Consider the following 27,272-nt stretch of genomic DNA (forward strand, 5'->3'; position numbering starts at 1 on the left):
AAAAAGTACTTCCCTGAAAACAGTTCCCAATATGACTGGGTGAGAGATCATTTCAATGCACCAGCTCCAACTGGTTTCAGCTCTGCAGAGGAGGACCAGTTAATTGATATCACGTCTGACTCCACATTGAGACTGAGGTTCACATCACAGACACTGAGTGAATTCTGGCTGAGTGTAGAGAGGCAGTATCCACTCTTAGGGCAGAGGGCTAAGAGTGGATACTGCCTCTCTTTGTGAGACTGGCTTATCTGCTGTTGCTGCACTGAAGACCAAGTACAGGTCCCAGCTAAACATTGAGCAGGAGCTGAGAGTTGCAGTATCATGCTTCAAACCCCGCTTCGAAAAGCTGTGCACTGCAAAACGTGCTCATTGTAGCCATTAATCCTGACTTCCTCATTTTGATAAAAAAATAATAAAAAATCAGCACAAATTGTTTTATTTATTTTTGTTTTATAGGTCAAAGTGTTTCATATATTGTGCTCCTGAGTTAATGTTGCTGATCAATTTGAATGTATTGTTATTTATTGATTATATTTTATTTTTCAGTATCAAATGGTCAAAAAAAATTTACAGTTTAAATAAGGGTTGCATTTTTTTTTTTTTCAGGCAAATTGATGCACTTTAAGTATTTTCTGTTACAATGTTAATAAAGTTATTCTTTGTTGTAAGTTGATCTATATTTCTTTCTTTTTTATTTTCTTTAATGTTAATAAGGATACAATGTTATGCAGAGGTGTGAAATGTTTACTTCTTCCTAGGGGGGGGCGTAACAGAAAATAATTGAGAAGCACTGGTCTAGCAAGAATGGGAAAAAGTGCCTGAGTACTATGTACACCGTCAAAAGCTCTAGGTACAGTGGGAAAAAAAAGTATTTAGTCAGCCACCAATTGTGCAAGTTCTCCCACTTAAAAAGATGAGAGAGGCCTGTAATTTTCATCATAGGTACACGTCAACTATGACAGACAAAATGAGGAAAAAAAATCACATTGTAGGATTTTTTATGAATTTATTTGCAAATTATGGTGGAAAATAAGTATTTGGTCAATAACAAAAGTGTCTCAGTACTTTGTTATATACCCTTTGTTGGCAATGACACAGGTCAAACGTTTTCTGTAAGTCTTCACAAGGTTTTCACACACTGTTGCTGGTATTTTGGCCCATTCCTCCATGCAGATCTCCTCTATAGCAGTGATGTTTTGGGGCTGTCGCTGGGCAACACGGACTTTCAACTCCCTCCAAAGATTTTCTATGGGGTTGAGATCTGGAGACTGGCTAGGCCACTCCAGGACCTTGAAATGCTTCTTACGAAGCCACTCCTTTGTTGCCCGGGCGGTGTGTTTGGGATCATTGTCATGCTGAAAGACCCAGCCACGTTTCATCTTCAATGCCCTTGCTGATGGAAGGAAGTTTTCACTCAAAATCTCACGATACATGGCCCCATTCATTCTTTCCTTTACATGGATCAGTCGTCCTGGTCCCTTTGCAGAAAAACAGCCCCAAAGCATGATGTTTCCACCCCCATGCTTCACAGTAGGTATGGTGTTCTTTGGATGCAACTCAGCATTCTTTGTCCTCCAAACATGACGAGTTGAGTTTTTACCAAAAAGTTCTATTTTGGTTTCATCTGACCATATGACATTCTCCCAATCCTCTTCTGGATCATCCAAATACACTCTAGCAAACTTCAGACGGGCCTGGACATGTACTGGCTTAAGCAGGGGACACGTCTGGCACTGCAGGATTTGAGTCCCTGGCGGCGTAGTGTGTTACTGATGGTAGGCTTTGTTACTTTGGTCCCAGCTCTCTGCAGGTCATTCACTAGGTCCCCCCGTGTGGTTCTGGGATTTTTGCTCACCGTTCTTGTGATCATTTTGACCCCACGGGGTGAGATCTTGCGTGGAGCCCCAGATCGAGGGAGATTATCAGTGGTCTTGTATGTCTTCCATTTCCTAATAATTGCTCCCACAGTTGATTTCTTCAAACCAAGCTGCTTACCTATTGCAGATTCAGTCTTCCCAGCCTGGTGCAGGTCTACAATTTTGTTTCTGGTGTCCTTTGACAGCTCTTTGGCCATAGTGGAGTTTGGAGTGTGACTGTTTGTCTTTTATACTGATAACAAGTTCAAACAGGTGCCATTAATACAGGTAACGAGTGGAGGACAGAGGAGCCTCTTAAATAAGAAGTTACAGGTCTGTGAGAGCCAGAAATCTTGCTTGTTTGTAGGTGACCAAATACTTATTTTCCACCATAATTTGCAAATAAATTCATAAAAAATCCTACAATGTGATTTTCTGGATTTTTTTCCCTCAATTTGTCTGTCATAGTTGACGTGTACCTATGATGAAAATTACAGGCCTCTCTCATCTTTTTAAGTGGGAGAACTTGCACAATTGGTGGCTGACAAAATACTTTTTTCCCCACTGTAATTGATGTGCAGCATGCTCTGCGACACTGTCCACAACTCCCGAATTGAGCTGCCCTCGCACAGCGCACTCCACCCTCGGGGGGATGCGTCTGTCGTGATCACCCTGCAGGATATAACTCGACACATGGAGGTCCCCAGCAATGACAGCCGCGGGTCCCTCCACCGAGCCAGAGCTGTAGGCATGATGGAGAAACCCGGAGTAACCGGTTGGGTGGCACGATGCGTCCAAGCGAGTGTCTATCAACTACCGCTGGAAAGGTTGCATCAGCAACAGCTTGGGGGCAACCACGGCTATTATAGAAACCATCATCCTTAATAGGCGCAGGCACTGGCAAAAACAACATAGACAAAATTGGGCCAAGCAAAGCCGAAAACTGGCCTCCCTTTGCGGGGACAAGAACCCACGATTCTCGACTGTGTATAACTCGAGACCTAGAGACGGAATGCACTGAGATGGAGTCAAACAGCTCTTCTCAATTCACTATAAAACCCATAGACTGAACATGGGAAACCTGCATGGATGCGTGTAACACCACTCGCTTCCTTGGCTACCACCAGCCAATTGTCCAGGTAGTCCAATATCCTGAGCCCCAGACACTGCATAGGTACAGTGGGGAAAAATAGTATTTAGTCAGCCACCAATTGTGCAAGTTCTCCCACTTAAAAAGATGAGAGAGGCCTGTAATTTTCATCATAGGTACACGTCAACTATGACAGACAAATTGAGAGAAAAAATCCAGAAAATCACATTGTAGGATTTTTAATGAATTTATTTGCAAATTATGGTGGAAAATAAGAATTTGGTCACCTACAAACAAGCAAGATTTCTGGCTCTCACAGACCTGTAACTTATTCTTTAAGAGGCTCCTCTGTCCTCCACCCATTACCTGTATTAATGGCACCTGTTTGAACTTGTTATCAGTATAAAAGACAAACAGTCACACTCCAAACTCCACTATGGCCAAAGAGCTGTCAAAGGACACCAGAAACAAAATTGTAGACCTGCACCAGGCTGGGAAGACTGAATCTGCAATAGGTAAGCAGCTTGGTTTGAAGAAATCAACTGTGGGAGCAATTATTAGGAAATGGAAGACATACAAGACCACTGATAATCTCCCTCGATCTGGGGCTCCACGCAAGATCTCACCCCGTGGGGTCAAAATGATCACAAGAATGGTGAGCAAAAATCCCAGAACCACACGGGGGACCTAGTGAATGACCTGCAGAGAGCTGGGACCAAAGTAACAAAGCCTACCATCAGTAACACACTACGCCGCCAGGGACTCAAATCCTGCAGTGCCAGACGTGTCCCCCTGCTTAAGCCAGTACATGTCCAGGCCCGTCTGAAGTTTGCTAGAGTGCATTTGGATGATCCAGAAGAGGATTGGGAGAATGTCATATGGTCAGATGAAACCAAAATATAACTTTTTGGTAAAAACTCAACTCGTCGTGTTTGGAGGACAAAGAATGCTGAGTTGCATCCAAAGAACACCATACCTACTGTGAAGCATGGGGGTGGAAACATCATGCTTTGGGCCTGTTTTTCTGCAAAGGGACCAGGACGACTGATCCGTGTAAAGGAAAGAATGAATGGGGCCATGTATCGTGAGATTTTGAGTGAAAACCTCCTTCCATCAGCAAGGGCATTGAAGATGAAACGTGGCTGGGTCTTTCAGCATGACAACGATCCCAAACACACCGTCCGGGCAACGAAGGAGTGGCTTCGTAAGAAGCATTTCAAGGTCCTGGAGTGGCCTAGCCAGTCTCCAGATCTCAACCCCATAGAAAATCTTTGGAGGGAGTTGAAAGTCCGTGTTGCCCAGCGACAGCCCCAAAACATCACTGCTCTAGAGGAGATCTGCATGGAGGAATGGGCCAAAATACCAGCAACAGTGTGTGAAAACCTTGTGAAGACTTACAGAAAACGTTTGACCTGTGTCATTGCCAACAAAGGGTATATAACAAAGTATTGAGAAACTTTTGTTATTGACCAAATACTTATTTTCCACCATAATTTGAAAATAAATTCATAAAAAATCCTACAATGTGATTTTCTGGATTTTTTTTTCTCATTTTGTCTGTCATAGTTGACGTGTACCTATGATGAAAATTACAGGCCTCTCTCATCTTTTTAAGTGGGAGAACTTGCACAATTGGTGGCTGACTAAATACTTTTTTTCCCCACTGTATGCACAACAAATTGTTGCCTGCTCGCATAATCCAGGGCAATTGGTCGACACAGACAGAGTCTCCTGAAATAGTGCCATCTGAAGGGGTGGAACATCACCTTGTGGACTCTGAGAATTTGGTTCTTTTTCATGCCTTTTTTTATTTCCAACATTTTCGACAACCAAGTGTCTGACTGTGGGGAAAGGACTCTTTTTATTCACCTCACATGTGGAGGACGCAACTCTTGAAACCCATGAAACACTGTGGAAATTGGGGTAGAAACAATATGTTTAAGTGCCGATGTTTGCCTGAAGCCCGGTCCACTCTGAGTTCGCCGGCTTCGGCTACCAGTGACGTACCCCGATTGACTGTGCAACTTGGGGGTACTGTTGTCACAGCGAACATCTGGGGAGGAAGGCAAGGGGAGACCCCAGCCCGTGCCATCTCCCCTCTCATCACGCTAGGTGCACGCATTAAAAATAGAGACGGGGAAAAAAACGTTATCATGGAGGTTATCATGCCCAGCAGTCATAGGTACCAGTGACACCACACCTTGTAACCCAGCTGGAAAAGGGACAGACTGCTCTGAAAAACTGACCCCATGTGATAACAGACAGGGTGATTCGTAATCCAATTCCCAGGAATGAAACATATTGAGCAGGAGACAGACATCTTATCTTGGAGTTCATACAGTATGAACAACATAGACTGTGTGTGGGATAGCAGCATGATTGCCAACTGCCTACTGAGTCCATAACCTGTATCACTAAGCACCTCATAAGGACCAGTGAGCTAAAGGGAGGAATCAGAAATGAATCCCAGTAATAAGCCACCCATGGGGAGGGGTGCCCCCTTGTGGACAGAGAGCGCCTGATACCAACCAGGTATTCCTTGGTTAGCACTCCACAACCCCACCTTTTCATGGCCGCAGAGGGTTCTCACAGGGTGGTTGCGAGAGTGTCAGGGTAGGTGTCTCTGTGTTTCCATTGGTGCAACCACGGTGGAAAGTCCAGACAGTACCTCCACCGTGCGCATTCCCCAGGAATACCTAAATTTGGCGCATGCGTTTTCCAAAACGCAGGCGACCAAGTTACCACCTCATCAGGCGGGGGATTGTGCGATAAACCTACGGGTAGACGCTGTGCCTCCCAGCAGTCATGTGTATCCCCTGTCACAGGCTGAAACGGAGGCTATGGAGACATACGTCACGAGTCCCTGCGCCAGGGGTTTACATGTCCACCCACTTTGCCCGTCTCCTCAAGTTAATTTTTTGTGAAGAAGAAAGAGGGCGGTCTGCGCCCTTGCATTGATTACCGATCACTGAACAAGGGGACGATATGATTCAGTTATCCTCTCCCCCTCATTCCTTTGGTGATCGAGTCAATGCATGGGGCGCACTTCTTCACCAAATTAGATCTCCGGAGTGCATACAACCTGGTGCGTGTCGTAGAGGGGGACGAGTGGAAGACAGCATTCAGCACAACCACGGGGCATTATGATTACCTGGTGATGCCGTACGGTTTAATGAATGCTCCATCCGTCTTCCAGTCCTTTGTGAACGAGGTGTTTCGGGACATGCTTGGTCGCAGTGTAGTGGTCTACATCGATGACATTCTGGTTTATTCCGCTACACGCGCCGAGCATGGGTCCCTGGTTCGCAAAGTGCTGGCCCGACTGTTGGAAAATGACCTTCATGCCAAGGCAGAAAAGTGTCTGTTTTTCCAACAGTCCGTCTCCTTCCTTGGATACCGCATTACCACCTCAGCTGTGGAGATGGAGGGATATCGCATTTCAGCTGTGCGTAATTGGCCAACTCCAACCATGGTAAATGAGGTGCAGCGCTTTATTGGCTTTGCCAACTACTATCAGAGGTTTATCTGGGGCTTTCGCAAGGTCCTCCCATCACATCTCTGTTGAACGGTGGGCTGTCCCGGCTCCGCTGGTCTGCTGAGGCTGACAGGGCCTTCAGTAACCTGAGGGGTCTGTTCACCTCAGCCCCGGGACTGGCCCACCCCGATCCATCACTACCGTTCGTAGTGGAGGTGGATGTGTCCGAGGTAGGGATAGGCGCGGCCCTATCTCAACGCTCGGGCACGCCACCCAAGCTCTGCCCCTGTTGCTTCAGCCCGGCGGAGCAGAACTACGACGTTGGTGATCGGGAGCTGTTGGCAGTTGTCCGAGCCCTGACCATATGGAGGCACTGGCTCGAAGGGGTGAAACACCCTTTCCTCATCTGGACGGACCACCGTAACCTGGAGTACATCCGGGCAGCAAGGAGGCTGAACCCTCGCAAGGCCAGTTGGGCCCTATTCTTAACCCGGTTTGATTTGACTGTATCATACATCCCGAGTACGAAGAACGTGAAGGCAGACACACTGTCACGGCTGTATGACAAAGAGGAGAGGCCCAGAGACAACACCCCCATACTCCCGGCCTCTTGCATTGTGGCGCCGGTAGTATGGGCGATGGACGCTGATTTAGAGCAGGCGTTATGCACAGAGCCATCTCCACCTCAGTGTCCAGCTGGGCTGAAGTACGTGCCTGCTCTTGTCCGTGACTGTCTGATCTACTGGGCACAAATGTCCCCCTCCTCTGGTCACCCAGGTATCAGTCGTACAGTGCGCTGCCTGACCGGAAATTACTGGTGGCCTACCTTGGCTAAGGACGTGAGGGTGTATGTCTCCTCCTGCTCGGTGTGCGCCCAGAGTAAGGCACCTAGGCACCTCCTAGCAGGTAAGTTACAGCCTTTACCAGTTCCACAACGGCCATGGTCTCACCTAAGTATTGATTTCCTTACTGATCTTCCCCTCTCTCAAGGTAACACCACCATCCTGGTCGTTGTGGACCGCTTTTCCAAAGCCTGCCACCTCCTTCCTCTGCCCGGTCTCCCCACGGCCCTGCAGACTGCGGAGGCACTGTTTACACACGTCTTCCGGCACTACGGGGTACCAGAGGACAAAGTGTCTGACCGGGGTCCCCAGTTCACATTCAAGGTCTGGAAGGCATTCATGGAACGTCTGGGGGTCTCGGTCAGCCTGACCTCTGGTTTCCACCCCAAGTCTAATGGGCAGGTGGAACGGGTAAATCAGGATGTGGGTAGGTTCCTGCGGTCCTACTGCCAGGAGCGGCCAGGGAGTGGTCGGTGTTCTTGCCATGGGCTGAATATGCCCAGAACTCTCTCTGTCACTCCTCCACTAACCTAACGCCATTCCAATGTGTTTTAGTTTACCAACTGGTTATGGCACTGTGGCACCAGAGCCAGACCGAGGCTCCTGCGGTGGATGACTGGTTTCAGCGTGCGGAGGAGACGTGGAACGCTGCTCATGTCCACCTCCAACGCGCCATGCGTCGTCAGAAGGCCAACGCTGACCGCCAGCGGGTCTGGCTCTCAACCCGGAATCTGCCCCTCCCCCTGCCCTGCCGGAAGCTGAACCCGCGGTTTGTTGGGCCGTTCAAAGTCCTGAGGAGGATAAACGAGGTTACCTATAGGTTATTACTCCCACATGATTATCGTATTAACCCCTCGTTCCATGTGTCTCTCCTCAGGCCGGTGGTGGCTGGTCCGCTCCAGTTTTTTTGGGGGGTGGGGTACTGTCACAACTTCCTCCGAAGCTGCCTCCTCTCCTGGTTCGGGCAGGCTTCAGCGTACGTCGTCACTGACCTTCTAGCCACTGCCGCTCCTCATCTCATCATTCCATTTGTTTTGTCTTGTCTGTTACACACACCTGGTTCATATCCCCTCATTAGTACGTGTATAAGTGTTCCCTCTGCCCCTTTGTCCTTGTCGGTGATTGTTTAGTGTGAGGATAGTGTAGCTCGGTTGAGCTCCGTGTATTTTGTATTGCCGGGGTATATTTTCCCTGTGTACCTGTTTTGTTCTGGTGCGCCTGTTTTGCGCACTGGACTGTTTGGCGCAATTCAGCGTAACTCTGTATCCCGGATTAAACTCTGTATTCTGTGATTTACCCTCCTGTGCCTGACTCCTTCAAATCACCCATCACAAGGATGCTGAGTGTGTTACCTCATCTCAATCAACGAGGACACTAAAACAGTCCCATTTCAAGTGTTTATTGTTGAGACTATAGCTTCATGGAAGCTGTCCTCTTGGCCAGACCATTTTTTATTACAAACAGCCTTAAACTATCAGTATGAGCTTACTTTTGGATTGCTCGCTCTTACTGTACATAAAACTGGAAGACCCCCAAAACTGACAGGTTTACACCCTTCAGTACTAATGAGGGACACTTTGTTACACAGGTTTAAAGAGAATTGGCAGGCTCCCACATAGGAAGTTAGGTCACAGACTATACTGGGATAAAAATAATGTGGGTACTGACTGCAGGGCCTCTGGTTCCTCTGGCGCCTTTCAGTCCTGTGCCCCCTTTCTGGCCGATGTCCCCGATGTGCCCTGTCTCACCGATAGGACCTGATTTGCCAGCCTCTCCCTGAACACAAAACAACAACAAAGGTGTGTGTGTGCAGCATGGACACTGATTTATCTCTGATGATGAGGATCCAAGTGCCTTCAGAAAGTATTCACACCCCTTGACTTTTTCCACATTTTGTTGTGTTACAGCCTGAATTTAAAATTGATTAAATTGAGATTTTTGTGTCACTGACCTACACACAATACCCCATAATGTCAAAGTGAAATTATGTTTTTCGAAATGTTTACAAATTAATTAAACATGAAAAGCTGAAAAGTATTCAACTTCTTTGTTATGGGAAGCCTAAATAAGTTCAGGAGTAAAAATGTGCTTAACAAGTCACATAATAAGTTGCATGATTTTTTAGTGACTACCTCATCTCTGTGCCCCACACATAGAATTATCTGTAAGGTCCCTCAGTCGAGCAGTGAATTTCAAACACAGATTTAATCCCAAAGACCATGGAGGTTTTCCAATGCCTCGCAAAGAAGGGCACCTATTGGTAGATGGGTAAAATATAGACATTAAATATCCCTTTGAGTATGGTGAAGTTATTAATTACACTTTGGATGGTATATCAATACATCCAGTAACTACAAAGATACAGGCGTCCTTCCTAACTCGGTTGCTGGAGAGGAAGGAAACCGCTCAGGGATTTCACCATGAGGTCAATGGTGACTTTAAAAAAGTTATAGAGTTTAATGGCTGTGATAGGAGAAAACTGAGGATGGATCAACAACATTGTATTTACTCCACAATACTAACCTAATTGACAGACTGAAAAGAAATACAAATATTCCAAAACATGCATCCTGTTTGCAACAAGGCACTAAAGTTATACTGCAAAAAATATGGCAAAGCAATTACCTTTTTGTCCTGAATACAAAGTGTTATGTTTGGGGTGAATACAATACAACACATCACTGAGTACCACTCTCCATATTTTCAAGCATAGTGGTGGCTGCATAATGTTATGGGTATGCTTGTAATTGTTAAGGACTGGGGAGTTTTTCAGGATAAAAAATACATGGAATTTCCACCAGACTCTGGGAGATGAATTCACCTTTCAGCAGGACAATAACCTAAAACACAAGGCCAAATCTACACTGGAGTTGCTTACCAAGAATGTTCCTGAGTGGCCTAGTTAAAGTTTTGACTTACATCTACTTGAAAATGTATGGCAAGACCTGAAAATGTTTATTTAGCAATGATCAACAACAACTTTGACAAAGCTTGAAGAATTTTGAAAGGAATAATGGGCAACTGTTGCATAGTCCAGGTGTGGAAAGCTCTTAGAGGCTTACCCAGAAAGACTGCTGTACCGAGAAAGACAGCTGTAATCGCTGACAAAGGTACTTCTACAAAGTATTGACTCAGGAGTGTGAATACTTATGTAAATCAGATATTTCTGTATTTCATTTCCAATAAATTTGCTAACATTTCTAAAAACCTGTTTTAACTTTGTCATTATGGGGTATTGTGTGTAGATGGGTGAGAAAAAATAATCAATTGAATCCATTTTGAATTCAGGCTGTAACACAACAAAATGTGGAATATGTCAAGGAGTATGAATACTTTCTGGAGGCACTGTATCAACACATGCGAATAAAACATCTGAGTGCTTACCTTCTTGCCATGCCGACCACGGTTCCCCGGGGGACCCTGTTTCCCCTCCGGTCCCTGGTAATGAGACAGACTCATTAGAGACAATCTATAGACTTGTCTAGACTACTGACCTTTGTCACACCTCCTTTGTCGCAGTGTGCCTACACCGCCTTGAATTCCCCAGGGACTACAAGGCTTTGTTAAAGTGAAGACTGCCCCCTACTGGGACCCATAGGAATCATCGCTTTTGGCACTATTGTTGTAATTTTTGTTTGTTTGTCAGAAACACTTACAGGGAAACCACGTTTTCCAGCCAGTCCGGTGGCCCCAGGAGGCCCAGGGTCTCCCTCTATCCCCCTGTCCCCTGCCTCGCCCATTGGCCCATGGTCACCTGGCTCTCCCTGAGACAAAGATAGGGACAAGGAGACATTAGGCATTCAGCTAAAGATTATGCAGTGGAGGTCAAATGTGCAATAGAGAACACAAACACCCTAATTTGGCTGAACATTCAGTATGTTTACCTTTGGTCCATCTTTTCCCTGGGGCCCGTCCTCACCAGCAGGACCTGGAAGACCCTATCAACAAAAAATCACACATGACCAAAACCATAGCCACACACGTTGTTACAATTAATAGCATGCTAATACGTTCCTATGGAATGGATATATTGTGCAGTATGTATAGATTACTCATATGGATGTACACTCAGACCCACAGGGCATGAAACATGTGTAACACGTGTGTTCTTATAGATTGGAAAGAGCCTGACTGTGACGACGATTATATTTTCCTTCCAGTATATGTAAGCCATTGGGGTTAATGGAAGAATGTTTGCTGTTTTCTCAATTGCGTACACCAATAATCCAAAATGTCAAAAAAATAAAAATAAAATGCCCAGCGGAATTTAGTTATTAGTGTCAATAAGAATGTACAATAAAAACAGTGTGATTGTTTGAATAATCATAAGCAGGATCTCTGAGCGTAAGCTTGGACACAAAGGACCCTCTCTTTCTCTACAGGGATTTTCTAAGTCTCCGTAGGGCTTTCCTCTTGCCCAAAGAGAGAGAGAGAAAGAGAGAGAGAGACAGGCTCCTCTGACATCCCTAAAGGTTATTGATACAGTCCAACAGACAAAAATAAATCAGTTGCAACGCTGCCCTGGCCTTCTCCAGCCAGGGATTACACGCCTCCATGAAATGAGGGCAGAGTAAATATACTGGCGTATCGGATTCTCCCAAACACAAGCAGAGCAGAATTAGAAGCATAGACTGTGATTAAAAGGTATTTTGAAGGACTCAGGACTCACTCTCATTCCTTGCTGTCCTTGTTCCCCCTCTCCTCCAACCGGCCCCACATCGCCCTGCAGGGACACAACAACAGAGGTGCTCAGGAGTTTATACAAAAATAAGACGATAAGACAAGCTCAACTCTAAATTATGTATTTTAGTCTTTAGGTGCTGTAGCCCAAGAGTAATCTGACTTGCAAATAAAGTATTACTAAGATTTATGTACTTTATTTGCGAGTGTTGACCGCCTTTTTTCATACAAGTGCTCAGGAGGTCACCTACCCCTCAGAGGGACACTAACAGCCACACAGGGGTGCACAGGAGTTCACAGAACAGAAGCCATAACCCTCCCTGAGGATTGTGGGTAGCCTACTAATAGGACCTGGGGCCGCTCACAGCTTAACGTTGACATATCACCCTCTTACCTAAGGCAACTATCCTCATGTTGAGGTACATCTACCATAAAAGTTCAATGGGGGAGTAGGCTAGACAGTAAACTAGACATTATGGCAAAATGTAGATTTCTGCCTAAATAGACATACCCAAAAGTAATAGTTTTTCATGAGATGGCCATAACCAATAACTAGTAATGCTGCATAGTTCGAGAAAGTTCTGGAACTCACCTTTCTGTTAAAAATAGTTATAAATTGCCGAGGTGTACTCACATTTGAGGACACAAGCTCAAGTACATATTACAAATATTATGAAAATTGAAAAATTGAAAAAATCATATCATTATTTTTTGCTTATTCAACGAAAGTGGGGGAATAGGGCTTGAAATGACTGAAATGCTTTCTAAATATAGTAACAATCAAATTGGTGGTCGGAGACGTGCTCCGACCACCAACTGTCTATCAAATACGCATAGAAAGACAGATCATGCTGCAAGCAGAATAGACAAGAAAAATACATGTTTAGAATGGATAATTGATCGCATGGTGCAAGAATTAATGCAATTAATTGATTATTGAATGTTATGGACACAGCTTTGTAGAACCAAAACATACACAGCCTTCCTCTGCTCAACACTCGACCTCGAGAATGAATCGTTTGAGGGGGCTGCTGCAGCTCGCGAACGCTATGGTGCTAAATAATCTCCCTGACCTGGCGGCAGTCAAGCAATTGCATTCCGCCAAGAGTCATTCACAATCTAGTCAGGTTGCGGCTGCAACTAGACCTCGTTTCAAAGGGATCAATAAATAATCGTATTTGTATGCCTAGCAATCACGAATGCACATTGTTTGAAGCAGACTTTTATGAATCTCAGTCACAAATGGTGAACAAAATGGTAGTATTATGATTGTTTCGAGATTTTAGTTCTGCGTGCTCTGGGCATCACTGACTCAAATGAACGAAATATTTGTTATTTTGACTGAACGAGTTGAAAAGATAATATTCAGTAAAAAGAGCCGAACTTCCCGTCACTACACGATTGCTGAAATCGCTACTGTCCCCTTTAATTTGCCGTCTCTTAGGCTGGGCTCCGTCACTCAGAGGGAGAGTAAATCTATTATTTGTCTGGATAGGCCAGAAAATGTGACACGTCACTCCTTATTCAAATATGGGATGTGAAACCTGACACTTCAAGTCAGCTCCGCTGACAGAGTGGTAGCGGAAAGCAGACAGATGGGGCTTTCTGGCACTATAAGGCACTTGACCCTGCGACGTTCACAGAATGCTTTGTACACCAAATTGTCCATCAGAAAAGGTCAAGATTCGCTCAAAGTCCCCTAAATAAGAGACTTAACATCTAAGAAGCTGTAGTCTCTGAACAGTAGTAAGACTGATGTGTCTTGGATGTGTCTGGTTATCATTTTGTTTTGTGGGGTTTAAAGCCACAATCAGTAATTCTGTAGAACACTGACCTTTATCCCAAGTTCTCCAACTGGACCCGGCTCCCCCTCTCCGCCAGGAGCGCCCTGTGTGGAAAAGAGAAGTGGATTAAGACAAAAGTGTGTGTGCGCAAGTGTGAAAATGAGTTAGAGAGTGTGTCCAGATGTATAGTGAAATTCACTGTGAAACTACAACATAATTACGAGATCCAGTCTTGAAATTAAATAACAGCTACCTCAGGTCCTTGCTCTCCGTCAGGTCCTGCATCCCCCGTGGGTCCTTTGGGCCCCTAGAGGAGAGAATCATCCAATCAGTGGTCTCAGGGGTTACTGTGGTATCATGTGATGTGGCGGATCATGGCTTGATTGTGTGTAATGCAAAAACTGAACAAAACATAAACCATGGCTATGGGGGTTATTGAAATAACTTAGTCAAATAAATTGTATTTGTTGTTTGACATTCTTGATGTTCTCGAGGGGTCCACTGTTTTCCATGAAATATAAGAATTTGGGGACTTATTCTTGAGAGGGCTAATATGGGGGTAAAGTGTGTGTTCTTGTGCGCGCACATATGCGTGTTTCCTTCCCTTTGTGTGTGTGTGTGTGTGTGTATGTGTGTCTGTGTGTGTGTGTGTGTGAGCACATGCATAGTCAGTATCAAAGGCTGGAACATTTTTATCACACACACATCCCATCAGCCACATAAAAATCACCCCGCTCCTCACTGATTGTGTTTTACAGAGCCCTGGAACAGCTGATTAAGGGGGGTTGAGTTATACCAGAGCTGATTAAATGTTTAGACTGGGTGAAATAAAACATTTAGAGTGATGACCTGACATTGTTTACCCTAACAGGATATGCCTCAGGAGGAAGATAGGCTTAATCGTTTTACTAATGAATGTCCACTTTACAATGATAGTCAGACATTATTTTCGCACAGAACAATCACAGTCACAGTGTGTCATAGGTAAGACAGAGTTTTCCCTTATCAAGTTGTAAAGGAGGTCAGGTTTATTCCTTCTAGTGTGCAAGCAGCCACTGTGTTTAGGGGTCTAGGCAGGGTTACTGTAAAGCGCTTTGTGACAACTGTTCAATTTATTGCTTGGTTGATTGATTGATTGACTGATTGATTGATACTCACTGGTTCACCATGAGCTCCCTTCTCTCCACTGCTGCCAGGGATCCCAGCTTTCCCCTGAGAGAGACAGAGGTCACCAACATACAGTACCATTACAGGCTGAACTTACAGGCTGAACCAGATATAGAGCCTACCAGAGAGACTATCGATGGATTTGATCAGACTAGAGAAACAAACATAAAACCAGTAAGTCATGCAGAAAAAACAGTATCCTTGGGGGAAAAAATCATATACTATTCCAGGAATGGAGAAGTCCCCTTTGAGAAGTTGGGAAGGGACAAGCCAATAAACTTGACTCTTGAACCTGATCCATAGCATCCTGAAAACAAACACTGGGGAAGCAGTTTCTGTTACAACTGGGGAATGAAGCTATTGATTGTGCCTTTCAGTGGTGTATCAATGGTATAAAGTGTATCAAAAGTGTATCAAAGGTATTAAATCTGATCTGAAATATTATGGTGCTTAATTCATCTATGATCAGTGTGATATTCTACACACATCCTCTGGGCATTGTGGTTACAAAGTTACACGATGTTAGAGACAATATATACAGAGTTTAGCCATCTCAGTGTCTGTGTCATACTCCTTTGTCCTGAAATAAATTCCACATAATTCAGAACAACAGAGTTACAAATTCCACTTACACTTAGTATACAAGTTCAAAGTCATGATGTCAAAGTTGGACATAACTATCTCTGTAGTACTGTAACTCTTTCACATGAGGTGCCCTCACAGTAAGGGACCTCTAAGTGTTCTCCTATTTACAACCCCTGTTGTAACGGTAAGTGTAAAGCATTGCTAAAAGTCACATAATAACATAATGACCAAATGAAATATGTCTGTACAACAGCACAAAACAAAGAGAGAAAAAAAAAACGGGAATGTTAATTTTCAGAACTCTTACAAAGGCCCGGAGAGAGAGAGAGTGCTGAAAACATAGTAAATCAATTTTTTTTTTTATTGAAACTGTAAATCAAAGCTTTGTGTGCACAAATGTTTCCAAAATGTGTCAGAGAGGACTGAAAAGAACATCCAAAAAGTTGATCTAAGCATGGTGGACGTTAAGAAAGCCATTCATCAATGTCACTATCATAAAGTGCATGCAATCATCCTCTAATTCATAAATATTTTATTCAACCGCAGCTTAGTTTTAATGAAGATTGATAGGGAGATATATGCTGTATGAGAGAGCAGATGACTTCAGTACCACACTTGCAGTCTCACTGTCCCTCAAATATGTATTTCGCAACACTGAACACAAGATGGCACTGTGGCTCTAGAGGTCACTTGGGAGAAGCTAGAGCTCCTCTCCAGTGCCTGTCAGATCTACGTTTACTTTAATAGTTTCCTGACGGCAGTAGACATTCTGTTAGATACTGGAGTAAACATACTGTTGGATGGAAAATCTTTCCTTGTAGTTTTAAAGACTAGAGGCTCTCTGTTGTAAGAGCATCAAACTCTGCTCAACGGAACCCACACCCCAATCTAAAACCCCACTCTTCTGTACATCAATGTACATTAAAGATGATTCATGGGGATAGGGACTTCTTGGGCTCACCATGTCATAAGAGTGGGGATTTCCAGTTGCATTATAGTGTGTTTTAACACTCATTCCCCCTGACACACACAAACTGATCTGTGCGCATAGACCTCGCTGTATACAAATCATGGCATTTAGACACTGAGCAGGACAGGTCGCTGCTAGTGTGTGTGTGTGTGTGTGTGTGTGTGTGTGTGTGTGTGTGTGTGTGTGTGTGTGTGTGTGTGTGTGTGTGTGTGTGTGTGTGTGTGTGTGTGTGTGTGTGTGTGTGTGTGTGTGTGTGTGTGTGTGTGTGTGTGTGTGTGTGTGTGTGTGTGTGTGTGTGTGTGTGTGTGTGTGTGTGTGTAGCCTATGCATGCCTGTGTGTGTGTGCAGCGGCACATCAGTTAAAAACAATTACAAACATCGCTTGTCAAGTCGTATACCAAGGCGTGACTTAAGAGAGCCTCAAACTAAATGAACAGGCCAAGCATCTTTAAATGGATCCAAGAGTCATTGAGCATTCAGCAGGCTCTATCCGGCATCCCTAATTAAGAATCATCATCTCTGGCCACACAGAGATAAAGAAAGATACAGAGAGAAATGTGTGTGTACTGGGCTGACAGCAGCCAACACTAAGATGTATGTGCAGCTCACTGTTAATAAGAAGTACACTTTGGTATGCGTGTTTCTTTAATTAATTTCCCTTCAGTAGGGAACCGCTTTATAGTTCAGTGGTTATATCACAGCTCTGTAATCCATCATTAACTAAGTACAAAAGCAGATCTTTCCCCTCGTAGCAATTAAAACCTCCCAGTCTCAGTTTAACGCCACCAGGGACACATGAGAGTAGAAGCACACACCAGCCAGACAGACCACAAGGTCAGGGCACTATGGAACAGTCTTTCACATGAGCCCACACGAACACACACACGCGCACTGAATTTATCCCTCTGACTCTTTGTTGTTTAAATGGATCAAATTCTTCTTTTATAGACACCTTGTTGTTTTAGTGCACCTTTTAATAGGAGCATATATTACAGGTAGAAAGCTGTAGTGGAAATTCTTTATAGGGCCAGGACTTTTATTGTGTCTCATGTAGCTGTGGTGTTGTTGTTCACAGTGGTAGGTATCTTAACCTTATAGCAAGCAAACCCTTCAATCAAACCTGTCAAAGGAAATGGAGATACTTTAGGTGAATGTAATGCAAGGTACTCACAGGTTTCCCTGGTAGGCCTTTCTCCCCTGGACCGCCAGCTTTACCCTGCAAGAGGAAAAGGTATGGAATAGATGGGTCAGGGACGATAATTGCATGATGAGTGTACGAGTACCATCCCTAGTGGACTAAATGCACCTGTTCGTATTATGTAAGTCTTATGTATATCTTCCTTTGTCCATGATATCCACAACTTAGTGGAGGTACTATAGTTCACCTATAAACATTACTGCTCCTAACTGAACGGTCCTCTGTTAAAGAAATGCCACTGAAGATATCAAAGCTAGATTAGAAGAGATACTTTATTGTCCAATTTTCAACAGAAATCTATCATTTTGTGGTCATAATACTAGGACATAGGACATCAAAGCCAGAGATTACACTGGTCTGTTTTGTTAGGAACCATTACGCTCATCTAGATTCATCCAAATACTGAATGATAAGCACCTACAGCAGTCCACTCACTGTAATGTTCCTCCCTTGACTCACCATCCAAACAATGGGTCTGCTGCTTTAACCAATGGCTCTACCCAATATACAGGTTGTGTTTTAATGAAATCCCCCAACCTAAATGGAGACAATGACACTAGCAAATATAAAGCAAGGGGCAGGTGTTTCATGTTTTTCATCCCCGAAAAAAGAGAACCAGATTGATTACAGTCAAAATGTAAGTCGCTCTGGATAAGAGCGTCTGGTAAATGACTTAAATGTAAATGTAAAATACAGAGCAGGGCTATATTTCCTCCTGCATGCTGCAGGTCTTTAGCTCAGGTTTTGTCATTGTTAGCTGGAAGAGATTGTTTATTTGACTATAACTTAATACAGCCTTCAGAAGAATGGCACACTCCGCAAATAAGTCTAACAATCGCCCATTCAGATCTTAACGGCACTTTAAACCTCAGCTTATAGTGTCCCAAGGGTAACATTTTCATTCAAATGGAGGAATAACATATGTTTAATATATTGGGGGAGTCCCCCCCCACCCCCCACCCCCCATAGCTCCTACACAAAGGCATTAAAGGAAAGGTTCACCCATTTTGAGTGTTATATTGTTTTTGTGCATCTGAGTGATGTTCTATCGATTCCCTGGGTCATTTAATGTTTTTACGTGTATCTGCGTTATTGGCGTTCAAGCAGGCAGAAATCCGGTGGGTATGATGTAGCACCGTGATAAAGTCGCTTTCACTACAAGTTAATAGAAAAACGACTTTTAGATCACGAAAAAGTATATTATACATGTCAGATTTCAATACTAGCCAATGTCATAACTCAGGAGGATGTCTTCTCTCGAATGAGCCATTGATCATATTTTTGCGATATTCCTAACTCGAGAAATGTGTAGTTTAACCGAGGGTCTAGCACATTTTTCCTATTGGTATGCCTCTTTACTCCAGTGTGCATTTCATGGTGACGTTGCCAGATATATTATAGAAAGGAGATAGGAATACATGAATGAAGGAATGTATAACGCCCCACCTAGCAGACTGTCAACCAATTGTGTTCACGTTGTCATGCTGTGTCACGTGGTTGCTAAAGTAAGCGTTACGCAATCCCTTCTCAAAGTCAGTGTATATTTCGAGAAATGTTATTTTTTTTCCCAAAGCTATACGTTACTACAGATAGCAAGTTAATTGTCTTGGAAAATATTTGTCATGTTTTACTTCTTGTTAACGCAATTCGCGTGCTAATGTTGGGTTTTTGAGCTAACGCCCAATAGACTCCCATTCACTCCTTGAAGGAGAGCGCTCATTGTCCCAGAATCGCCCATAATGCACCACGCAGATCATTGAGGTAGCATGGGCAATGTTACCCATCTCCTCAAAAGTATATCTGCTTTTGCGAATGTCAGACTCCAATCTGTGAGGCACATCGATCTGCAGGTTGAACATGGTGAGATTGTAGACTCCTAAATTGATAGTGTTTAAGTGATTTCACAGCTAACTAGCTACATTACATGCTGATATTGTCTTTGGGTATTATTGTGTGTAGCTATGTTTGCTAACTAGCTAGCTAGCCAGCCCATAGAGCTGTGGATTTTGTAGTGGACTTAAGCTGCAACAGATTTCCACGATTTTCCATGTTGCTACCAACCTTATTATAACGCCAAAATGAAACATTTGTTCACAAAAAATATAGTTGTTTAATGTTATTTAACTGTAATTTAAAGGAATGAGTGGTTTTGGGTGGATTTCTCCTTTAACAGTGGGATCTGTTCTGTAGAATGAATTCAGGAGTAGGGTTGACAGGACATAACCCTGCCTCATTCTGGCCTGTCATTGTTCAGGAAAACCAGAAATCACTTGCTGTTGAGATTCAATTATTTTTAGTGGTCTCCTGGAGCCTTTGTAGCCTGGCCGGTAGGAGTGTTGGGCCAGTAACCGAAAGGTTGCTGAATCGAATCCCTGAGCTGACAAGGTAAAAATCTGTTGTTCTGCCCCTGAGCAAGGCACTGTTCCCCTGCCACCGATGACGTGGATGTCGATTAAGGCAGTCCCCCGCACCTCTCTGATTCAGAGGGGTTGGGTTAAATGCGGAAGACACATTTCAGTTGAATGCATTCAGTTTTACAACTGACTAGGTATCCCCTTTCCCTTTCCCATGTGCACTCTAGTCAGTATAAGGACAGAGGCATGTGCAGAAACACGCTCAGTGATACACAGGAACACACACATACACAATTCTGATGTTAAATAAAAAGCAGACATGTTCTTGAGGCCTGTGCTAGTTGTGGGGACAGGAAAGTCTGTGGTAGAAAGTAAACACTTCACTCCTTCAAGTCAGACAGGTGATCCCAAAAAGAATGCAGAGTACTCACACTGAACCCAGGCTCCCCTTTCTTTCCACCTTCACCCTGCTCTCCCTGCAAAGGAGAGAAAGAGCGATAGAAAGAGACGTCTCAGTGAGGCAGCAATAAGATACTTTTAATCAGGTCAAAGTGCACAGAAAATGGGTTTTCAGCTAGATTAAATGAGGATATACATTATATTATTCTTCGGAGGGTGAGAAGATGTTTAAAAGAATGTTTACCTTGGTGCCCTCAGGCCCTGGTTCCCCAAGTGGACCCTCTGCACCCCTTGGCCCCTATGACACAGAAACACAGCTGCTTAGCCATCTGTGTGTGTGTGTGTGTGTGTGTGTGTGTGTGTGTGTGTCTGGGCCTCTATGACACAAACAGCTTGGGCCTCTCTGTAACCAACTCTGTTTAAAAACCACTCAGCCATCACATCACACAACGGCACTCGTAAATACAGGCAACGCACCTACACACACTCACAGCTACTTAGTAGTGTACAATATGGGATATGGCTTTAACCAAAACATCTAGAATGTCTCAATAAAATAATGGGATGGAGGCAAGAGCAAAGGGAGTATCAAACACATAGGGGCACTGGTGTTGAGAGCAGCATATGGGAGCACTGTAGTGTGCAGGCCTTTTTTTTGTCTTCAAACACAAGGATTTCCATAGAGACAGACAGACACAAACAAAAACAGATGGACCACTTAAAATCAACAACCTGGGAGTAATCAGCTTCTTCTCTGTCTGTCTACCTGCTTAACTGACCCCCCAGCACCAATCCCTCTCTGCAGACCCAGATAGAGGATGGAGATCTGTAAATAAGACCCCTCCTCACTGCTTTGATACTGTGCTCTTCCTGTCCTGTCTGATTGGCCTGTTGTGTCTACTCCTCTTTGTCACTCCCTGAGGTTTTCACATTCCTCTCCTGCCTCCCAGGTAGGGATTTCCAGCAACTCAATCTATCGCTCTCTCTCTGCCCCTTTCCCGTGCTCTCTGCCCCTTCATTTATCTCTTTCTCCTCCCAACTCCATCCCTCTCTCTGTCCTTAATACTTACACATAAAAAGCAAAGTCCTAGACCCTCACAGGCCACATTCAGTCTTAAGAAGTGCTTGTATTCCAAGATGGCGAAGTAGTGCAGTCTTGTTTCTGTCGTGTGTCTGTAAATAGCCTGTAAATACCCAGTTTTTTGTATTTTTCGTACATATTTCCCTATCAGACTTTTCATCCTTCTACAAAATATACTTTCCTGCAACCTGCCTCACTCAATGTGGAACGGATTCTATTATTGACTTACCTTTTATCCAGAATCTAGAATCTCCAGTTGAAACTAGCTAGCCAGCTAACTAGCTACTTGCTATTAGCCACGGCTAGCGGTGTTTCACCCAGAACATAGGATTTTTTTTTCCGCAGGATTAATTTTAATCACTGGACATTGATCACCGGATATTCGGCCAGTCTGCACAGCGCGTTATCGACCCAGAACATATCAGTTCTTCCGCCGGATTCACTGGACCTCTAACTCCGGATTCATCGCCACCAGCTGGCTACAACAAAACGGACGCTGTGGTCTGGCTAATCAACCTGAGCTAGGCCCATCTCCCGGCTATCTACCTCTCTATCAACTGGACGGGACCACCTAGGATTGACGCGGAGCCCCGCCGATCCTACACGACTGGTCTGCCGACGGAAATCGTCTGATGTGGTTACGACGTAACCACGAAGATTCCATCCATCTGCTAGCCCTGGCCCGTTAGCACACGCTTACTCACTAAACTGAACTAGCTACTGAACTAGCTACTTGCTATTGGCCACAGCTGGCGGTGTTTCACCCAGAACATTTGATTTTTTTTTCCGCGGGATTGGTTTTAATCACTGGACATTGATCGCGGATATTCGGACAGTCAGCACTGCGCGTTGTCGACCCAGAACATATCAGTTTTTCCGTCGCTACCAGCTGGCTACAACAAAACGGACGTAGCACACGCTAGCCGTGGCCTCTTGCTCACTGGCGCTTCACCACCGGACCTTGTGATAACTCAGCTATACAGCTGATATCTGCTGGACTGTTCCTTTTTACGGTACTACATCCTGTTTATGTTTAGCCTCAGCCCAAACATGGTTAGTTTATTGTTGTTTCGGTTATTTCTAATTGTACTATATCACTGTAGACCCCCAGCCTAGCTGAACCTGCCTTGGTTAGCCCCTTTGTCCCTCCACCCATACACTCACAGACCGACTCAATTTATGCCTCTAGAGATACTATCTCTTTCAGTGTTACCCAACGCTTAGGTTTGCCTCCACTTTACTCATGTCCTTCCATATCCTTGTCTGTTCATAATGCCCTGAATCTTTTCTATAACACCCGGAAATCTGCCCCCTTTATTCTATGTACCCAACGCACTAGAAGACCAGTTCTTAAAGCCTTTAGCCGTATCCTTATTCTAGTCCTCCTCTGTTCCTCTGGTGATGTAGAGGCTAACCCAGGCCCTGTAGCCCCCAGTATCACTCCTACTCCCCAGGAGCTATCATTTGTTGACTTCTGTAATCGCAAAAGTCTTGGTTTCTTGCACATAAATATCAGAAGTCTACTTCCTAAGTTTGAGTTATTCACTGCGTTAGCACACTCTGCCAACCCTGATGTTCTAGCAGTGTCTGAATCCTGGCTCAGGAAGGCCACCAAAAAATTCTGAAATTTCCATCCCCAACTATAACATTTTCCGTCTAGATAGAACTGCCAAAGGGGGGTGGAGTTGCAATCTACTGTAGAGATAGCCTGCAGAGCTCCATCATACTATCCAGGTCTGTGCCCAAACAGTTTGAGCTTCTACTTCTAAAAATCCACCTTTCCAGAAATAAGTCTCTCACTGTTGCCGCTTGCTACAGACCCCCTCAGCCCCCAGCTGTGCCCTGGACACCATATGTGAATTGATTGCCCCCCATTTATCCTCTGAGTTTGTACTGCTTGGTGACCTAAATTGGGATATGCTTAATACCCCAGCCATCCTACAATCCAAGCTAGATGCCCTCAACCTCACGCAAATTATCAACGAACCTACCAGGTACAACCCTAAATCCTTAAACATGGGTACCCTCATAGATATCATCCTGACTAATATACCCTCTAAATACACCTCAGCTGTCTTCAACCAGGATCTCAGCGATCACTGCCTTATTGCCTGCGTCCGTAACGGGTCCGCGGTCAAACGACCACCCCTCATCACTGTCAAACGCTCCCTAAAACACTTTAGCGAGGAGGCCTTCCTAATTGACCTGGCCCAGGTATCCTGGATGGATATAGATCTCATTCCGTCAGTAGAGGATGCCTGGTTGTTCCTTAAAAGTAATTTCCTCTCAATCTTAAATAAACATGCCCCATTCAAAAATACAGAACTAAGAACCGATATAGCCCCTGGTTCTCCTCAGACTTGACTGCCCTTGACCAGCACAAAAACATCCTGTGGCGTACAGCATTAGCATCAAATAGCCCCCGCGATATGCAACTTTTCAGGGAAGTTAGGAACCAATATACACAAGCAGTCAGGAAAGCAAAGGCTAACTTTTTCAAACAGAAATTTGCATCCTGTAGCACTAACTCCAAAAAGTTTTGGGACACTGTAAAGTCCATGGAGAATAAGAGCACTTCCTCCCAGCTGCCCACTGCACTGAGGCTAGGAAACACTATCACCACCGATAAATCTACAATAATCGAGAATTTCAACAAGCATTTTGCTACAGCTGGCCATGCTTTCCATCTGGCTACCACTAACCCGGCCACCAACTCTGCACCCTCTGCTGCAACTTGCCCATGCCCCCCGCTTCTCCTTCACACAAATTCAGACAGTTGATGTTTTGAAAGCGCTGCAAAATCTGGACCCCTACAAATCAGCTGGGCTAGACAATCTGGACCCTTTCTTCCTAAAACTAGCCGCCAAATTGTCGCAACCCCTATTACTAGTCTGTTCAACCTCTCTTTCATAACGTCTGAGATCCCCAGAGATTGGAAAGCTGCCGCGGTCATCCCCCTCTTCAAAGGGGGTGACACTCTAGATCCAAACTGCTACAGACCTATATCCATCCTGCCCTGCCTTTCGAAAGTATTCGAAAGCCAAGTTAACAAACAGATCATCGACCATTTCGAATACCACCGTACCTTCTCCGCTATGCAATCTGGTTTCCGAGCTGGTCACGGGTGCACTTCAGCCACGCTCAAGGTCCTAAACGATATTATAACCGCGATTGATAATAGACAGTACTGTGCAGCCGTCTTCATCGACCTGGCCAAGGCTTTCGACTCTGTCAACCACCGCATTCTTATTGGCAGACTAAATAGCCTTGGTTTCTCAAATGACTGCCTCGCCTGGTTCACCAACTACTTCTCAGATAGAGTTCAGTGTGTCAAATCGGAGGGCCTGTTGTCTGGACCTATGGCAGTCTCTATGGGGGTGCCACAGGGTTCAATTCTTGGGCCGACACTTTTCTCCGTGTATATCAATGATGTCGCTCTTGCTGCTGGTGACTCTCAGATCCACCTCTACGCAGACGACACCATTTTGTATACATCTGGCCCTTCATTGGACACTGTGTTAACAAACCTCCAAACGAGCTTCAATGCCATACAACAATCCTTCAGTAGCCTTCAACTGCTCTTAAACACTAGTAAAACTAAATGCATGCTTTTCAATCGAACGCTGCTAGCACCCGCCCACCCGACTAGAATCACCACTCTCGACGGGTCTGACCTAGAGTATGTGGACAACTACAAATATCTAGGTGTCTGGTTAGACTGTAAACTCAACTTCCAGACTCACATAAAGAATCTCCAATCCAAAGTTAAATCTAGAATCGGCTTCCTATTTCGCAACAAAGCCTCCTTCACTCATGCTGCCAAACATGCCCTCGTAAAACTGACTATCCTACCGATCCTTGACTTCGGCGATGTCATTTACAAAATAGCCTCCAACACTCTACTCAGCAAATTGGATGTAGTCTATCACAGTGCCATCCGTTTTGTCTCCAAAGCCCCATACACTACCCACCACTGTGACCTGTACGCTCTTGTTGGCTGGTCCTCACTACATGTTCGTGTCAAACCCACTGGCTCCAGGCCATCTATAAATCACTGCTAGGCAAATCCCCGCCCTATCTTAGCTCATTGGTCACCATAGCAGCACCCACCCGTAGTCTGCGCTCCAGCAGGTATATCTCACTGGTCATTCCCAAAGCCAACACCTCCTTTGGCCGCCATTCCTTCCAGTTCTCTGCTGCCAATGACTGGAACGAATTGCAAAAATCTCTGAAGCTGGAGACTCTTATCTCCCCCAATAACTTTAAGCATCAGTTGTCAGAGCACCTTACCGATCACTGCACCTGTACACAGCCCATCTGAAATTAGCCCACCCAACTACCTCATCCCTATATTGTTATTTAATTTGCTCTTTTGCACCCCAGTATCTCTATTTGCACATAATCTCTTGCACATCTAGCATTCCAGTGTTAATACTATTGTAATTATTCTGCACTATAGCCCATTTATTGCCTTACCTCCATAACTTGCTACATTTGCACACACTGTATATATATTTTCTGTTGTATTTTCTGACTTTATGTTTTTTTCTTTACCCCATATGTAACTCTGTGTTGTTTTTATTGCACTACTTTGCTTTATCTTGGCCAGGTCGCAGTTGTAAATGAGAACCTGTTCTCAACTGGCTTACCTGGTTAAATAAAGGTGAAATAAAATAAAAAAATAAAAAAGTATTTTGGAGGAGGAAACGTCTGCACTGCTAATTGACTGACCATCCGTCTGAATGTGTGCTTTACTGGGCTGTGCTGTTCTATCTGCTTGTAGTGGACTCTGCTAAGCTACATACTACATTTACCTTGGTTCAGGCCAAAGATACAGCGGGAAAATAAGTCAAACACAGTCAAAATAGTGTTTAATTCCTCATAAAACTATTCAACACAGCTACAATGCCTTGCAAAAGTATTCATACCCCATGACGTTTTCCCTATTTTGTTGCATTACAACCTGTAATTTAAATGGTTTTATTTGGATTTCATGTAATAGACATACACAAAATAGTCCAAATTGGTGAAGTGAAATTAAAAAAATAACTTGTTTCAAAAAATTCTACAAAATAAATAATGGAAAAGTGCTGCGTGCATATGTATTCACCCCCTTTGCTATGAAGCCCCTAAATAAGATCTGGTGCAAACAATTACCTTCAGAAGTCACATAATTAGTTAAATAAAGTGCACCTGTGTGCAATCTAAGTGTCACATGATCTGTCACATGATCTCAGTATATATACACCTGTTCTGAAAGGCCCCAGAGTCTGCAACACCACTAAGCAAGGGGCACCACCAAGCAAGCGGCACCATGAAGACCAAGGAGCTCTCCAAACAGGTCAGGGACAAAGTTGTGGAGAAGTACAGATCAGGGTTGGGTTATAAAAAAATATCAGAAACTTTGAACATCCCACGGAGCACCATTAAATCCATTATGAAAAAATTGAAAGAAATGGCACCACAACAAACCTGCCAAGAGAGGGCCGCCCACCAAAACTCATGGCCCAGACAAGGAGGACATTAATCAGAGAGGCAACAGAGAGACCAAAGATAACCCTGAAGGAGCTGCAAAGCTCTGCAGTGGAGATTGGAGTATCTGTCCATAGGACCACTTTAAGCCGTACACTCCACAGAGCTTGGCTTTAGGGATGAGTGGCCAGAAAAAAGCCATTGCTTAAAGAAAAAAATAAGCAAACACATTTGGTCTTCGCCAAAATCCATGTGGGAGACTCCCCAAACATATGGAAGAAGGTACTCTGGTCAGATGAGTTAAAATTGAGCTTTTTGG

General features: G+C 44.4%; 1 protein-coding gene across 1 annotated transcript in view; it reads right to left on the reverse strand.

Moving 5' to 3' along the window:
• The window catches only part of LOC121540458 (collagen alpha-1(XXIV) chain), a gene marked incomplete at its 5' end in the record, with an annotated part of 76,042 nt that extends 55,344 nt beyond the window's left edge, over nt 1–20,698 (reverse strand). Inside the window, 11 exons of the mRNA XM_045213605.1 lie at nt 8,932–9,039; nt 10,648–10,701; nt 10,920–11,027; nt 11,148–11,201; nt 11,933–11,986; nt 13,778–13,831; nt 13,981–14,034; nt 14,886–14,939; nt 17,621–17,665; nt 20,433–20,477; nt 20,645–20,698. Of these exons, the coding sequence (XP_045069540.1) occupies nt 8,932–9,039; nt 10,648–10,701; nt 10,920–11,027; nt 11,148–11,201; nt 11,933–11,986; nt 13,778–13,831; nt 13,981–14,034; nt 14,886–14,939; nt 17,621–17,665; nt 20,433–20,477; nt 20,645–20,698 (684 nt within the window). The remainder of the gene's footprint in view (nt 1–8,931; nt 9,040–10,647; nt 10,702–10,919; nt 11,028–11,147; nt 11,202–11,932; nt 11,987–13,777; nt 13,832–13,980; nt 14,035–14,885; nt 14,940–17,620; nt 17,666–20,432; nt 20,478–20,644) is intronic.
• Between the last annotated feature and the right edge of the window lie 6,574 nt (nt 20,699–27,272).

The sequence above is a fragment of the Coregonus clupeaformis genome, unplaced genomic scaffold (genome assembly GCF_020615455.1).
Source record: "Coregonus clupeaformis isolate EN_2021a unplaced genomic scaffold, ASM2061545v1 scaf0127, whole genome shotgun sequence".
In the NCBI taxonomy this organism is placed as follows: Eukaryota; Metazoa; Chordata; class Actinopteri; order Salmoniformes; family Salmonidae; genus Coregonus; species Coregonus clupeaformis.